Genomic DNA, 16,964 nt, shown 5'->3' on the forward strand with positions numbered 1-16,964 from the left:
CTTGGCGATATTTCCGATCACAGATCCACGTTTTAGCTCTTCCTGCACGGAGTAGCTCAGGTCTCCGTGTGCGCACTGGGCCACAACAAAGACGATGACAAAGCCGAAGCTTGAAGCATCAAATCCAGTCAAAATCATCGTCACACAGAGTAGATGTGTCTCAAAAATGAAGAAAAAAAATCAAGGTGTGTTATTCCATCAACGGAGTCCTCTCTGTGTGTGTCGTCTCGCCTTAAACGCTGCAGAGATCTGCGAGGTTCTCGATCACTGGGTGTAAATGTTCTCAGCTAAACACTAATTCAACCCATCAAAAGGTCTCTAGTGACACCGTGAGGACAAAAATAGTAATTACAATTTTCAACAATTATTAGATGTGGATTTTTTTGTTTTAACTTTTGAAAAATACTAAGAACACAGTTATAATCATTTATAATTATATAATTATTTCTTTGATTTATTCATTTTAAGGAATGTACATTCCCACTTTGAAAGCAGAGTGAAATAGACCAATACAAATCAATTTATCATCGATATTATTGATTAAAAATGAAACTATTTAAATAACCTAAGACTGATCAAAACGAGAAGTTAAATATTCTACAAGAAGTGCAAAACACTGCTAAACTACATTGTACATCTTACTACACCAACCTAAAATACATCAGTCATTTAACAAACTTCAATATTCTAAAGGAAAAGACAACCACAGCAATGTTTTACTATTGACCTAGATTAATATTATGGAGATAAGTGTTTGACAACTATATATTTATATAGAGCTGAAAATAGTATCAACTTAAATAAAAAGAAAATTACAATCCAATATAAATGAAGGCTTACAACATATATTAATGCTTCTGATCAGTATTTACTGTATATAACAGTTAATGCACACATTCAGCACTAAGGACAGCGGAGGATAGGTAATCTTTTCTAGCTACAAGACAGATAAAAACTACACGAATCAGGAAAATCAAATTTCATACCATGACAAACCATTAACTACAGGTAAAACAAATCCATATGAATTTTAATAATCACAAAGTCATCTAAAAACTGAAATATCTTCCTTGTGTATGAATCAATCTTGGTGTTTGTTACTAAAACAACACATGGGGAAATGTGTTTGTGTGTAGGAAAAATAAAATCACAGTTTAGTAATGAGTAAAAAAATACACTGGATTACAACATATGAGTACGGAGGTGAGATGAATGTATTTATTTTATTTCAAGATACTCTTATGTAGTGATAATCGAATTGTGTGAAATTCATACCTTGAAATTCAAATATTTGAATTCATTTCTCAAGTCATTTCGTCACTCTAGCTCTCAATAATTAAGGTAAAAAGGACTATTGATATTCTCCACTAGTTATGGCAAAGTAGTTATTTAAAGTGACCTTGTTTCACCAAAATGAACAAGTCGTTATTGGAGTCTTGTTCTTCATGTTAACAACTCCAGTTTTTTAGTTCAGCCACTGGAAGACGTTGTTAGAGTTTGAGAAAATAAACTTAAGTTTGTGGGGAAAGAAACATGTGAGCATGACTCACAATAGAAAAATAATCTAAATAAAAGAACAATTGTATTAAGTAACAAGTAATTAGGAAGATAAAAACAGTAAATCTGAATACAAAATACAAGTTGCCAAATATTGACTTTAAAATACTTCCTAACATGAATGATCACCTTTCCAGCCACAGTGATTGTATACACACTTTTATAACACCAAATAAATATGTTTAATAAGTAATGTTATTTAAATATTCCTACCTCAGGTGAACCATCACAGTCTCCGAACACATCAGCAAAGTCAGAAGGACTCTTCCTCAGAGTCTGGTCAGCAGGCAGCGTGTTGTCATTGTAAGAGGACACAAACTTAAAGTCACTGGTTCGAGATCCTGTTGTCAAGTAGGCGTCATAGTTGTAAGTGCTGCGTAAAGTTCCTGTGCCGTCAACATCTGCGTAGTTAGGAGGGAGATAAGCACTGGGGATGGCCACTGCTCCATCAAACAACATTCTGGGCTTCCTCCTGTGACAGAACCTCACACCCAGGATGATGATGATGAAGGTGAGGAAGAAGGTGGACACACACACCAGAGCGATGATCAGATAAGAGGTGAGTTTGGAATTCTTCTCATCATAAGAAATGTCCTTCAGTTCTGGCACCTCAGCCAAGTTATCAGAAATCAGTAGATACATGGAACAGGTGGCAGAGAGAGAGGGCTGTCCGTTATCTTTCACTGCCACAATCAGGTTCTGTTTCATGCTGTCAGACTCAGAAATGTCCCGCTGGGTCCTGATCTCTCCGCTGTGGAGACCAATAGTGAAAAGTCCCGGATCAGTGGACTTGACGATTTGATAGGACAGCCAGGCGTTCTGTCCAGAGTCTGCATCCACTGCGATGACTTTGGACACCAGAGAGCCTCCGTGTGCAGCTTTGGGGACCAGCTCGGTCATGAAGGAGTTGCCCTCCGGGGTGGGGTACAGTATCTGAGGAGAGTTGTCGTTCACGTCTGATATGAAGACACTGACGCTCACGTTGCTGCTGAGTGGAGGAGAACCGTTGTCTCTGGCCATCACCTGGACTTTAAAACTCCTCCACTGTTCATAGTCAAAGGACCTGACAGCGTGGATCACCCCCGTGTCTCCGTTAACAGACAGATAGGAGGACACCTGGGCACCGTTCACCTCAGCAGGTAACAGAGAATAAACCACGGTACCGTTTTGTCTCCAGTCTGGGTCTCGAGCAGTAACAGAACATAAAGAGGAGCCAGGTTTGTTGTTTTCACTCACATATGCGCTGTAGGACTGTTCCTCAAACACAGGTGGGTTGTCGTTGATGTCTGCTACTGATAAGTGAACAGTTTTAGAGGAGGACAGAGGAGGAGACCCCTCATCAGTGGCAGTGATTGTAATGTTGTAGTCAGACACCAGTTCACGGTCCAGTTGACCAGTAGTCACCAGAGAATAATAGTTTTTAATAGAAGGAACTAATTTAAATGGAACATTTTGTTGAATAAAACATTTGACTAGTTTGTTATTGTCAGAGTCTCTGTCCTGAACATTGATGATGCCCACCTCTGTACCAGGTGACACATTCTCAGGTATGGGGATTTTTAGAGACTTGACATGTATAACAGGAGCGTTGTCGTTAACATCAGTGATTTTTATAATAACTTTGGCCTCAGATGAAAGTCCAAAACCATCTTTGGCTTCAACAAACAGCTCATAATTGGACCCCTCCTCATAATCAATTTCTGCTATCACTATGATTTCTCCAGACATCTGATCAAGAGAAAACATTTTACGTGACTTTTCAGATATTCTACTGAACTCATAAATTACATGACCATTAATTCCTTCATCAGCATCAGTGGCACTAACAGTGATAACTGATGTTTTCAGAGGTGAATTTTCTCTCAGTGTGGTCTGATACTCAGCCTGAGTGAAGACAGGAGCGTTATCGTTTGCGTCCAGAACAACAACATGGATGACCACAGTCCCGGATCTCTGAGGAGAACCTCCATCTACAGCAGTCAGCAATAATTTCATTTCCTGTTGCTCCTCTCTGTCTAGTTCTTTATTCAACACCAATTCACCATTTTTACTACCATCGCTCGATGTCTGAGTATTAAAAACGAAATTTTCATTTTTCTGCAGGATATAATTCTGAACAGTATTCTGACCTATATCTGAGTCATGAGCTGCATTGATGCGATATTTCGCTCCTTTATCAGCAGACTCATGTATTTCTAACTTCAGTTTATCTTTAGGAAAAACAGGAGCATTATCATTAACATCTTGTACTTGAAGAGACAATCGGTGAAGCTCCAAAGGATTCTCCAGCAGCAGGTCAAATTTAAGGACGCACGAAGGTTTTTCTCCACAATGCTCCTCTCTGTCAATTCTCTCAGCGACCACTAGATCTCCGTTCCGAGCGTCAATACCGACGAATCTTTTGTCACTTCCCTCAACATCAACACGAGCTTCACGAGCAGAAAGCATGGAAACATCAAACCCCAAATCCTTGGCGATATTTCCGATCACAGATCCTCGTTTTAGCTCTTCCTGCACGGAGTAGCTCAGGTCTCCGTGTGCGCACTGGGCCACAACAAAGACGATGACAAAGCCGAAGCTTGAAGCATCAAATCCAGTCAAAATCATCGTCACACAGAGTAGATGTGTTTCAAATATCAGTAGAACAAAATGAAAGCAGTTAATCCATCAACAGAATTCGCCTCTTTGTGTGTCGTCTCGTCTGAAAAGCTGCAGAGATCTGCGAGGTTCTCGATCACTGGGTGTGAATGATCTCTGCGTAACCAACATTTCACCCCATCAGAAGGTCTCTAGTGACACCGTGAGGACAAAAATAACCATTACATTTTTACAATATATTATGAGTTGTTGTTATTTGTGTTTTCAATTTAGATATTAGTGAGAACAAAAAATATATAAATAAATAATAAATCGTTATTTAATTAAATAATTATTGTATTTTATTTCAGTAGATACATAGTTTAAGTGCTAATTATAGAATACGAAAATAAAGACATAGTTTTATGTTATTCTCTATTTAAAATTAAACAACATATGAATTTAAGCAATGAAAGACTGATCAATACCAACTAGAAAATGATAAGTAAGAAGGGCAAAAAACCTAAACAACAGCGTGGATTAAAAAAACAAACAAACTGAAATACATCAGTAATTTTACAAACGTAATGATTCCAGAAAACAGGATATTCACTTCTACTTTACACAATTTAATCTGACCATATATAATGAAGATACATGTTTGACATATAATTACACAGCTGAAAAGGGCATTGGCCTAAAGAAAAGAACAAATAGAATTGAGTATATAGTTAAATATTGAAATGTGTGGGTGCTTCTGATCAGATTCACCTTAGTATTAAAGCAGACATTCAGCACTAAGGACAGCGGCAGAGAAATAATCTTTCCTAGCTACAAAACACCTAAAGGTTGTACAAATAAGGGAAGTGACTTTTCAAACCATGAAACAGATGTATCAACTCAAAGAAAAAATGAAAAAAATATCAATATTCCCAAAGTAAAAACCAGGATGTCTTCCTCATGTATAAATCCATCTTGTTTTTTACTACTAAAGCAACTCATGGGAAAATATATTTGTGTGTAAAATAAAGATAATCAAATTTTGGGAAATAATTAAAATGTCTACTTAATCGATATCATGTTATTGTATAGAAATCTAAAAGATGAAATACAAAATAGACAAAAAAAAAAAAATCCTTGGATAGGAAACACATGAGCATGACTCCATATAGGCAAATATGAAAATAAAACCAACATTTTTACAAAGATAAAGATACTACTGAACATAAAAATATAAGTTATGAAAGTAGTCACAAGTTGTTAAATAAGGATTATAATATACTTGTCCCATCAAGAATCATTATCGTTCCAGCCACAGAGAAATTGCAACCTCACATTCATGACAACAATTAAATACATTTAAGTAAAGTTAATCTAATATTCCTACCTCAGGTGAACCATCACAGTCTCCAAACACGTCAGCAAAGTCAGAAGGACTCTTCCTCAGAGTCTGGTCAGCAGGCAGCGTGTTGTCATTGTAAGAGGACACAAACTTAAAGTCACTGGTTCGAGATCCTGTTGTCAAGTAGGCGTCATAGTTGTAAGTGCTGCGTAAAGTTCCTGTGCCGTCAACATCTGCGTAGTTAGGAGGGAGATAAGCACTGGGGATGGCCACTGCTCCATCAAACAACATTCTGGGCTTCCTCCTGTGACAGAACCTCACACCCAGGATGATGATGATGAAGGTGAGGAAGAAGGTGGACACACACACCAGAGCGATGATCAGATAAGAGGTGAGTTTGGAATTCTTCTCATCATAAGAAATGTCCTTCAGTTCTGGCACCTCAGCCAAGTTATCAGAAATCAGTAGATACATGGAACAGGTGGCAGAGAGAGAGGGCTGTCCGTTATCTTTCACTGCCACAATCAGGTTCTGTTTCATGCTGTCAGACTCAGAAATGTCCCGCTGGGTCCGGATCTCTCCGCTGTGGAGACCAATAGTGAAAAGTCCCGGATCAGTGGACTTGACGATATGATAGGACAGCCAGGCGTTCTGTCCAGAGTCTGCGTCCACTGCGATGACTTTGGACACCAGAGAGCCTCCGTGTGCAGCTTTGGGGACCAGCTCGGTCATGAAGGAATTGCCCTCCGGGGTGGGGTACAGTATCTGAGGAGAGTTGTCGTTCACGTCTGATATGAAGACACTGACGCTCACGTTGCTGCTGAGTGGAGGAGAACCGTTGTCTCTGGCCATCACCTGGACTTTAAAACTCCTCCACTGTTCATAGTCAAAGGACCTGACAGCGTGGATCACCCCCGTGTCTCCGTTAACAGACAGATAGGAGGACACCTGGGCACCGTTCACCTCAGCAGGTAACAGAGAATAAACCACGGTACCGTTTTGTCTCCAGTCTGGGTCTCGAGCAGCAACGGAACATAAAGAGGAGCCAGGTTTGTTGTTTTCACTCACATATGCGCTGTAGGACTGTTCCTCAAACACAGGTGGGTTGTCGTTGATGTCTGCTACTGATAAGTGAACAGTTTTAGAGGAGGACAGAGGAGGAGACCCCTCATCAGTGGCAGTGATTGTAATGTTGTAGTCAGACACCAGTTCACGGTCCAGTTGACCAGTAGTCACCAGAGAATAATAGTTTTTAATAGAAGGAACTAATTTAAATGGAACATTTTGTTGAATGAAACATTTGACTAGTTTGTTATTGTCAGAGTCTCTGTCCTGAACATTGATGATGCCCACCTCTGTACCAGGTGACACATTCTCAGGTATTGGGATATTTAAAGACTTGACATGTATCACAGGAGCGTTGTCGTTAACGTCAGTGATTTTAACAATTACTTTTGTCACAGATGTTAATCCATAACCATCTTTCGCTTCAATAAACAGTTCATACTTTGACCCCTCCTCATAATCAATTTCTCCTATCACTATGATTTCTCCAGAGTTCTGATCAAGTGAAAACATTTTACGTGACTTTTCAGATATTCTACTGAACTCATAAGTCACATGACCATTAACTCCTTCATCAGCATCAGTGGCACTAACAGTGATAACTGATGTTTTCAGAGGTGAATTTTCTCTCAGTGTGGTCTGATACTCAGCCTGAGTGAAGACAGGAGCGTTATCGTTTGCATCCAGAACAACAACATGGATGACCACAGTCCCGGATTTCTGAGGAGAACCTCCATCTACAGCAGTCAGCAATAATTTCATTTCCTGCTGTTCCTCTCTGTCTAGTTCTTTATTTAACACTAGTTCTCCATATTTACTCCCATCACTTTTTGTTTGAGTGATGCATATAAAATATTTATTAAGTTGCAGAATATAATTCTGAACAGTATTTTGACCTATATCTGCATCATGAGCCTCATTTATGCGATATTTAGCTCCCTTACCAGTTAACTCATGTATATCTAACTTCACTATATCTTTGGGAAATACAGGAGCATTATCATTTACATCTTGTACTTGCAGAGACAATCGGTGAAGCTCCAAAGGATTCTCCAGCAGCAGGTCAAATTTAAGGACGCATGAAGGTTTTTCTCCACAATGCTCCTCTCTGTCAATTCTCTCAGCGACCACTAGATCTCCGTTCCGAGCGTCAATACCGACGAATCTTTTGTCACTTCCCTCAACATCAACACGAGCTTTACGGGAGGAAAGCATGGAAACATCAAATCCCAAATCCTTGGCGATATTTCCGATCACAGATCCACGTTTTAGCTCTTCCTGCACGGAGTAGCTCAGGTCTCCGTGTGCGCACTGGGCCACAACAAAGACGATGACAAAGCCGAAGCTTGAAGCATCAAATCCAGTCAAAATCATCGTCACACAGATTAGATGTGTCTTAAATATGAGTGGAACAAAATGAAAGTAAATTAATCCATCAACAGAAGTCCTCTCTTTGTGTGTCGTCTCGCCTGAAATACTGCAGAGATCTGCGAGGTTCTCGATCACTGGGTGCGAATGATCTCAGCTCAACCAACATTTCAACCCATCAGAAGGTCTCTAGTGACACCGTGAGGACAATTATAGCAAGTACAATTTCACAATTTATAATCAAAGGTTTATATTTTGTTTGCGCTTTATACATTAGTGAGAACAATATTATCATGTTTTCATTATTTAGGTATTCCTTTTTTTAATCCTCTAATTACTAGTTTGAATGCTGATTATAGGACAAAACGAAGAGAATATTTGGTTGACGTTATTATTTTCTTTTTTTATTAATTTATTTATATATTGAAAGAGTGACAAATACAAAAATAAAAATATTATATCAGAAGTGAAAAACAAAGCTAAAAAATATCTTAAATCTTAATACACCAAACATAAATAAAGCTGTAATTTAACAAACTTTAATTCCCTGTAAAGAAAACAACATACTATCACAAATGCCGGTAACAATTGATCTCAATAAATATAATGCAGATACATATTTAAGGAGCATTTGGACACAGCTGATGAAAAGAACGAATACAAACGACGACATAGTAAAGTATTGTAACACGTGTGGGTGCTTCTGATCAGTCTTCGCAAGCTATTAAAGCAAATTCAGCACCAAGGACAGCGGCAGATAATTACTCTTCTCTAGCCACAAAACCAAAAATCCCACACAAATCAGGAAATCAAATTTCAAACCTTGAAACTGATGTATAAACTTAAAAATCACAAAGTCCGTAAGAAACAAAAGCTCTTTCCTGTCTACAGATCAAGGTTGTCTTTGCTACTAAAAACTCATGGTGAAATTTGATTGTGTGTAGGAATAATACAATCACAATTTAAAAAAGGATATGAGTGTCAATTTGAACTGCATCATATTAATACTAAAACATTTTTAAAAAGGAAATGAAAAATTATATAAAATACATTTGATGGAAAAGAAAAATGTGAAAATGACCCGCGAAAGGAAAACCTTTGGATAAAACTGCTTTTTTATTAAGTTACGGATAAAAAAGAAAAACAAACACTATTTAGGAATGCAACAAAAAGTTGCCAAATTGCCAAACAATCATTTTAAAATACTTGTCGCAACATACAGTATATGATCATCTTCCCAGCCACAGAAAAAATAGGAACTCTCTTTAACAATAATTAAAAACAATTAACAAGTAATATTACTCAAATATTCCTACCTCAGGTGAACCATCACAGTCTCCAAACACATCAGCAAAGTCAGAAGGACTCTTCCTCAGAGTCTGGTCAGCAGGCAGCGTGTTGTCATTGTAAGAGGACACAAACTTAAAGTCACTGGTTCGAGATCCTGTGGTCAAGTAGGCGTCATAGTTGTAAGTGCTGCGTAAAGTTCCTGTGCCGTCAACATCTGCGTAGTTAGGAGGCAGATAAGCACTGGGGATGGCCACTGCTCCATCAAACAACATTCTGGGCTTCCTCCTGTGACAGAACCTCACACCCAGGATGATGATGATGAAGGTGAGGAAGAAGGTGGACACACACACCAGAGCGACGATCAGATAAGAGGTGAGTTTGGAATTCTTCTCATCATAAGAAATGTCCTTCAGTTCTGGCACCTCAGCCAAGTTATCAGAAATCAGTAGATACATGGAACAGGTGGCAGAGAGAGAGGGCTGTCCGTTATCTTTCACTGCCACAATCAGGTTCTGTTTCATGCTGTCAGACTCAGAAATGTCCCGCTGGGTCCTGATCTCTCCGCTGTGGAGACCAATAGTGAAAAGTCCTGGATCAGTGGACTTGACGATATGATAGGACAGCCAGGCGTTCTGTCCAGAGTCTGCGTCCACTGCGATGACTTTGGACACCAGAGAACCTCCGTGGGCAGCTTTGGGGACCAGCTCGGTCATGAAGGAGTTGCCCTCCGGGGTGGGGTACAGTATCTGAGGAGAGTTGTCGTTCACGTCTGATATGAAGACACTGACGCTCACGTTGCTGCTGAGTGGAGGAGAACCATTGTCTCTGGCCATCACCTGGACTTTAAAACTCCTCCACTGTTCATAGTCAAAGGACCTGACAGCGTGGATCACCCCTGTGTCTCCGTTAACAGACAGATAGGAGGACACCTGGGCACCGTTCACCTCAGCAGGTAACAGAGAATAAACCACGGTACCGTTTTGTCTCCAGTCTGGGTCTCGAGCAGTAACGGAACATAAAGAGGAGCCAGGTTTGTTGTTTTCTCTCACATATGCGCTGTAGGACTGTTCCTCAAACACAGGTGGGTTGTCGTTGATGTCTGCTACTGATAAGTGAACAGTTTTAGAGGAGGACAGAGGAGGAGACCCCTCATCAGTGGCAGTGATTGTAATGTTGTAGTCAGACACCAGTTCACGGTCCAGTTGACCAGTAGTCACCAGAGAATAATAGTTTTTAATAGAAGGAACTAATTTAAATGGAACATTTTGTTGAATAAAACATTTGACTTGTTTGTTATTGTCAGAGTCTCTGTCCTGAACATTGATGATGCCCACCTCTGTACCAGGTGACACATTCTCAGGTATGGGGATTTTTAAAGACTTGACATGTATAACAGGAGCGTTGTCGTTAACATCAGTGATTTTAATAATAACTTTAGCATCGGACGTTAGTCCATAACCATCTTTAGCTTCAACAAAAACCTCATACTTTGACCCCTCCTCATAATCAATCTCTCCTATCACTATGATTTCTCCAGAGTTTGGATCAATTGAGAATATTTCTCGTGACTTAACAGATAGTTGATTAAACTCATAAGTCACATGACCATTGATTCCTTCATCAGCATCAATTGCACTAACAGTGATAACTGATGTTTTCAGAGGTGAATTTTCTCTCAGTGTGGTCTGATACTCAGCCTGAGTGAAGACAGGAGCGTTATCATTTGCGTCCAGAACAACAACATGGATGACCACAGTCCCGGATCTCTGAGGAGAACCTCCATCTACAGCAGTCAGCAATAATTTCATTTCCTGCTGCTCCTCTCTGTCTAGTTCTTTATCCAACACTAGTTCACCATTTTTACTACCTGCACTCGATGTCTGAGTATTAAACACAAAATATTTATTTTCCTGCAGAATATAATTCTGAACAGTATTCTGACCTATATCTGCATCTCGTGCAGCATTGATGCGATATTTCGCTCCTTTAACAGTTAACTCGTGTATTTCTAATTTCACAATAGTTTTAGGAAAAACCGGAGAATTATCGTTAACATCTTGTACTTGAAGAGACAATCGGTGAAGCTCCAAAGGATTCTCCAGCAGCAGGTCAAATTTAAGGACGCACGAAGGTTTTTCTCCACAATGCTCCTCTCTGTCAATTCTCTCAGCGACCACTAGATCTCCGTTCCGAGCGTCAATACCGACGAATCTTTTGTCACTTCCCTCAACATCAACACGAGCTTTACGGGCAGAAAGCATGGAAACATCAAATCCCAAATCCTTGGCGATATTTCCGATCACAGATCCTCGTTTTAGCTCTTCCTGCACGGAGTAGCTCAGGTCTCCGTGTGCGCACTGGGCCACAACAAAGACGATGACAAAGCCGAAGCTTGAAGCATCAAATCCAGTCAAAATCATCTTCAAACAGAGTAGATGTGTCTCAAAAATGAAGAAAAAAAATCAAGGTGTGTTATTCCATCAACGGAGTCCTCTCTGTGTGTGTCGTCTCGCCTTAAACGCTGCAGAGATCTGCGAGGTTCTCGATCACTGGGTGTAAATGTTCTCAGCTAAACACTAATTCAACCCATCAAAAGGTCTCTAGTGACACCGTGAGGACAAAAATAGTAATTACAATTTTCAACAATTATTAGATGTGGATTTTTTTGTTTTAACTTTTGAAAATACTAAGAACACAGTTATAATCATTAATAATTATATAATTATTTCTTTGATTTATTCATTTTAATGAATGTACATTCCCAGTTTGAAAGCAGAGTGAAATAGACCAATACAAATCAATTTATCATCGATATTATTGATTAAAAATGAAACTATTTAAATAACCTAAGACTGATCAAAACGAGAAGTTAAATGTTCTATAAGAAGTGCAAACACAGCTAAACTACATTGTACATGTTACTACACCAACCTAAAATACATCAGTCATTTAACAAACTTCAATATTCTAAAGGAAAAGACAACCACAGCAATGTTTTACTATTGACCTAGATTAATATTATGGAGATAAGTGTTTGACAACTATATATTTATATAGAGCTGAAAATAGTATCAACTTAAATAAAAAGAAAATTACAATCCAATATAAATGAAGGCTTACAACATATATTAATGCTTCTGATCAGTATTTACTGTATATAACAGTTAATGCACACATTCAGCACTAAGGACAGCGGAGGATAGGTAATCTTTTCTAGCTACAAGACAGATAAAAACTACACAAATCAGGAAAATCAAATTTCATACCATGACAAACCATTAACTACAGGTAAAACAAATCCATATGAATTTTAATAATCACGAAGTCATCTAAAAACTGAAATATCTTCCTTGTGTATGAATCAATCTTGGTGTTTGTTACTAAAACAACACATGGGGAAATGTGTTTGTGTGTAGGAAAAATAAAATCACAGTTTAGTAATGAGTAAAAAAATACACTGGATTACAACATATGAGTACGGAGGTGAGATGAATGTATTTATTTTATTTCAAGATACTCTTATGTAGTGATAATCGAATTGTGTGAAATTCATATCTTGAAATTCAAATATTTGAATTCATTTCTCAAGTCATTTCGTCGCTCTAGCTCTCAATAATTAAGGTTAAAAGGACTATTGATATTCTCCACTAGTTATGGCAAAGTAGTTATTTAAAGTGACCTTGTTTCACCAAAATAAACAAGTCGTTATTGGAGTCTTGTTCTTCGTGTTAACAACTCCAGTTTTTTAGTTCAGCCACTGGAAGACGTTATTAGAGTTTGAGCAAATAAACTTAAGTTCGTCGGGAAAGAAACATGTGAGCATGACTCACAATAGAAAAATAATCTAAATAAAAGAACAATTGTATAAAGTAACAAGTAATTAGGAAGATACAAAACAGTAAATATGAATACAAATACAAGTTGCCAAATATTGACTTTAAAATACTTCCCAACATGAATGATCATCTTTCCAGCCACAGTGATTGTATACACACTTTTATAACACCAAATAAATATGTTTAATAAGTAATGTTACTCAAATATTCCTACCTCAGGTGAACCATCACAGTCTCCGAAAACATCAGCAAAGTCAGAAGGACTCTTCCTCAGAGTCTGGTCAGCAGGCAGCGTGTTGTCATTGTAAGAGGACACAAACTTAAAGTCACTGGTTCGAGATCCTGTGGTCAAGTAGGCGTCATAGTTGTAAGTGCTGCGTAAAGTTCCTGTGCCGTCAACATCTGCGTAGTTAGGAGGGAGATAAGCACTGGGGATGGCCACTGCTCCATCAAACAACATTCTGGGCTTCCTCCTGTGACAGAACCTCACACCCAGGATGATGATGATGAAGGTGAGGAAGAAGGTGGACACACACACCAGAGCGATGATCAGATAAGAGGTGAGTTTGGAATTCTTCTCATCATAAGAAATGTCCTTCAGTTCTGGCACCTCAGCCAAGTTATCAGAAATCAGTAGATACATGGAACAGGTGGCAGAGAGAGAGGGCTGTCCGTTATCTTTCACTGCCACAATCAGGTTCTGTTTCATGCTGTCAGACTCAGAAATGTCCCGCTGGGTCCTGATCTCTCCGCTGTGGAGACCAATAGTGAAAAGTCCCGGATCAGTGGACTTGACGATATGATAGGACAGCCAGGCGTTCTGTCCAGAGTCTGCGTCCACTGCGATGACTTTGGACACCAGAGAGCCTCCATGGGCAGCTTTGGGGACCAGCTCGGTCATGAAGGAGTTGCCCTCCGGGGTGGGGTACAGTATCTGAGGAGAGTTGTCGTTCACGTCTGATATGAAGACACTGACGCTCACGTTGCTGCTGAGTGGAGGAGAACCGTTGTCTCTGGCCATCACCTGGACTTTAAAACTCCTCCACTGTTCATAGTCAAAGGACCTGACAGCGTGGATCACCCCCGTGTCTCCGTTAACAGACAGATAGGAGGACACCTGGGCACCGTTCACCTCAGCAGGTAACAGAGAATAAACCACGGTACCGTTTTGTCTCCAGTCTGGGTCTCGAGCAGTAACTGAACATAAAGAGGAGCCAGGTTTGTTATTTTCACTCACATATGCGCTGTAGGACTGTTCCTCAAACACAGGTGGGTTGTCGTTGATGTCTGCTACTGATAAGTGAACAGTTTTAGAGGAGGACAGAGGAGGAGACCCCTCATCAGTGGCAGTGATTGTAATGTTGTAGTCAGACACCAGTTCACGGTCCAGTTGACCAGTAGTCACCAGAGAATAATAGTTTTTAATAGAAGGAACTAATTTAAATGGAAGATTTTGTTGAATGAAACATTTGACTTGTTTGTTATTGTCAGAGTCTCTGTCCTGAACATTGATGATGCCCACCTCTGTACCAGGGGACACATTTTCAGGTATGGGGATTTTTAGAGACTTGACATGTATAACAGGAGCGTTGTCGTTAACATCAGTGATTTTTATAATAACTTTGGCCTCAGATGAAAGTCCAAAACCATCTTTGGCTTCAACAAACAGCTCATACTTTGACCCCTCCTCATAATCAATCTCTCCTATCACTATGATTTCTCCAGAGTTCTGATCAAGTGAAAACATTTTACGTGACTTTTCAGATATTCTACTGAACTCATAAATTACATGACCATTAATTCCTTCATCAGCATCAGCGGCACTAACAGTGATAACTGATGTTTTCAGAGGTGAATTTTCTCTCAGTGTGGTCTGATACTCAGCCTGAGTGAAGACAGGAGCGTTATCGTTTGCGTCCAGAACAACAACATGGATGACCACAGTCCCGGATCTCTGAGGAGAACCTCCATCTACAGCAGTCAGCAATAATTTCATTTCCTGTTGCTCCTCTCTGTCTAGTTCTTTATTCAACACTAATTCACCATTTTTACTACCATCGCTCGATGTCTGAGTATTAAAAACGAAATTTTCATTTTTCTGCAGGATATAATTCTGAACAGTATTCTGACCTATATCTGAGTCATGAGCTGCATTGATGCGATATTTCGCTCCTTTATCAGCAGACTCATGTATTTCTAACTTCAGTTTATCTTTAGGAAAAACAGGAGCATTATCATTAACATCTTGTACTTGCAGAGACAATCGGTGAAGCTCCAAAGGATTCTCCAGCAGCAGGTCAAATTTAAGGACGCACGAAGGTTTTTCTCCACAATGCTCCTCTCTGTCAATTCTCTCAGCGACCACTAGATCTCCGTTCCGAGCGTCAATACCGACGAATCTTTTGTCACTTCCCTCAACATCAACACGAGCTTCACGAGCAGAAAGCATGGAAACATCAAATCCCAAATCCTTGGCGATATTTCCGATCACAGATCCTCGTTTTAGCTCTTCCTGCACGGAGTAGCTCAGGTCTCCGTGTGCGCACTGGGCCACAACAACGACGATGACAAAGCCGAAGCTTGAAGCATCAAATCCAGTCAAAATCATCGTCACACAGAGTAGATGTGTTTCAAATATCAGTAGAACAAAATGAAAGCAGTTAATCCATCAACAGAATTCGCCTCTTTGTGTGTCGTCTCGTCTGAAAAGCTGCAGAGATCTGCGAGGTTCTCGATCACTGGGTGTGAATGATCTCTGCGTAACCAACATTTCACCCCATCAGAAGGTCTCTAGTGACACCGTGAGGACAAAAATAACCATTACATTTTTACAATATATTATGAGTTGTTGTTATTTGTGTTTTCAATTTAGATATTAGTGAGAACAAAAAATATATAAATACATAATAAATCGTTATTTAATTAAATAATTATTGTATTTTATTTCAGTAAATACATAGTTTAAGTGCTAATTATAGAATACGAAAATAAAGACATAGTTTTATGTTATTTTCTATTTAAAATTAAACAACATATGAATTTAAGCAATGAAAGACTGATCAATACCAACTAGAAAATGATAAGTAAGAAGGGCAAAAAACCTAAACAACAGCGCGGATTAAAAAAAAAAAAAAAACTGAAATACATCAGTAATTTTACAAACGTAATGATTCCAGAAAACAGGATATTCACTTCTACTTTACACAATTTAATCTGACCATATATAATGAAGATACATGTTTGACATATAATTACACAGCTGAAAAGGGCATTGGCCTAAAGAAAAGAACAAATAGAATTGAGTATATAGTTAAATATTGAAATGTGTGGGTGCTTCTGATCAGATTCACCTTAGTATTAAAGCAGACATTCAGCACTAAGGACAGCGGCAGAGAAATAATCTTTCCTAGCTACAAAACACCTAAAGGTTGTACAAATAAGGGAAGTGACTTTTCAAACCATGAAACAGATGTATCAACTCAAAGAAAAAATGAAAAAAATATCAATATTCCCAAAGTAAAAACCAGGATGTCTTCCTCATGTATAAATCCATCTTGTTTTTTACTACTAAAGCAACTCATGGGAAAATATATTTGTGTGTAAAATAAAGATAATCAAATTTTGGGAAATAATTAAAATGTCTACTTAATCGATATCATGTTATTGTATAGAAATCTAAAAGATGAAATACAAAATAGACAAAAAAAAAAAAAATCTTTGGATAGGAAACACATGAGCATGACTCTATATAGGCAAATATGAAAATAAAACCAACATTTTTACAAAGATAAAGATACTACTGAACTTAAAAATATTAGTTATGAAAGTAGTCACAAGTTGTTAAATAAGGATTATAATATACTTGTCCCATCAAGAATCATTATCGTTCCAGCCACAGAGAAATTGCAACCTCACATTCATGACAACAA

The 16,964-nt window shown here is 38.7% G+C and overlaps 4 protein-coding genes across 13 annotated transcripts in view; all 4 read right to left on the reverse strand.

Moving 5' to 3' along the window:
• The window catches only part of LOC148072349 (protocadherin gamma-A5-like), a 235,222-nt gene that overhangs the window by 119,277 nt on the left and 98,981 nt on the right, over positions 1–16,964 (reverse strand). The gene's annotated exons all lie outside the window — the stretch shown is intronic.
• The window catches only part of LOC148072368 (protocadherin beta-15-like), a 138,280-nt gene that overhangs the window by 40,434 nt on the left and 80,882 nt on the right, over positions 1–16,964 (reverse strand). The window contains exon 1 of one of the 10 annotated variants that reach the window (XM_087799955.1): positions 1,771–4,233. The exons of the other annotated variants lie outside the window; for them this stretch is intronic. Coding sequence (XP_087656081.1) covers positions 1,771–4,164 — 2,394 coding nt within the window. The 5' untranslated portion in view covers positions 4,165–4,233. Of the gene's footprint in view, positions 1–1,770; positions 4,234–16,964 lie in introns of those variants that run through there. 10 annotated transcript variants of the gene reach the window in all.
• On the reverse strand, positions 9,143–11,641 carry LOC148072371 (protocadherin gamma-A12-like). Its single transcript, XM_087799214.1, has one exon. It carries the CDS (start codon positions 11,617–11,619, stop codon positions 9,208–9,210), a length of 2,412 nt encoding a protein of 803 aa, XP_087655340.1. The 5' UTR covers positions 11,620–11,641; the 3' UTR covers positions 9,143–9,207.
• On the reverse strand, positions 13,232–15,752 carry LOC148072372 (protocadherin gamma-A12-like). Its single transcript, XM_087799689.1, has one exon. The coding sequence runs from the start codon at positions 15,641–15,643 to the stop codon at positions 13,232–13,234; it is 2,412 nt and encodes an 803-aa protein (XP_087655815.1). The 5' UTR covers positions 15,644–15,752.

The sequence above is a fragment of the Callionymus lyra genome, chromosome 9 (assembly GCF_982586985.1).
Source record: "Callionymus lyra chromosome 9, fCalLyr1.hap1.1, whole genome shotgun sequence".
Taxonomy (NCBI): Eukaryota; Metazoa; Chordata; class Actinopteri; order Syngnathiformes; family Callionymidae; genus Callionymus; species Callionymus lyra.

Bases quoted from the DNA above. Each gene is read 5' to 3' on its own strand.
- LOC148072371 (XM_087799214.1), bottom strand. From the start codon at position 11,619: ATGATTTTGACTGGATTTGATGCTTCAAGCTTCGGCTTTGTCATCGTC.
- LOC148072372 (XM_087799689.1), bottom strand. From the start codon at position 15,643: ATGATTTTGACTGGATTTGATGCTTCAAGCTTCGGCTTTGTCATCGTC.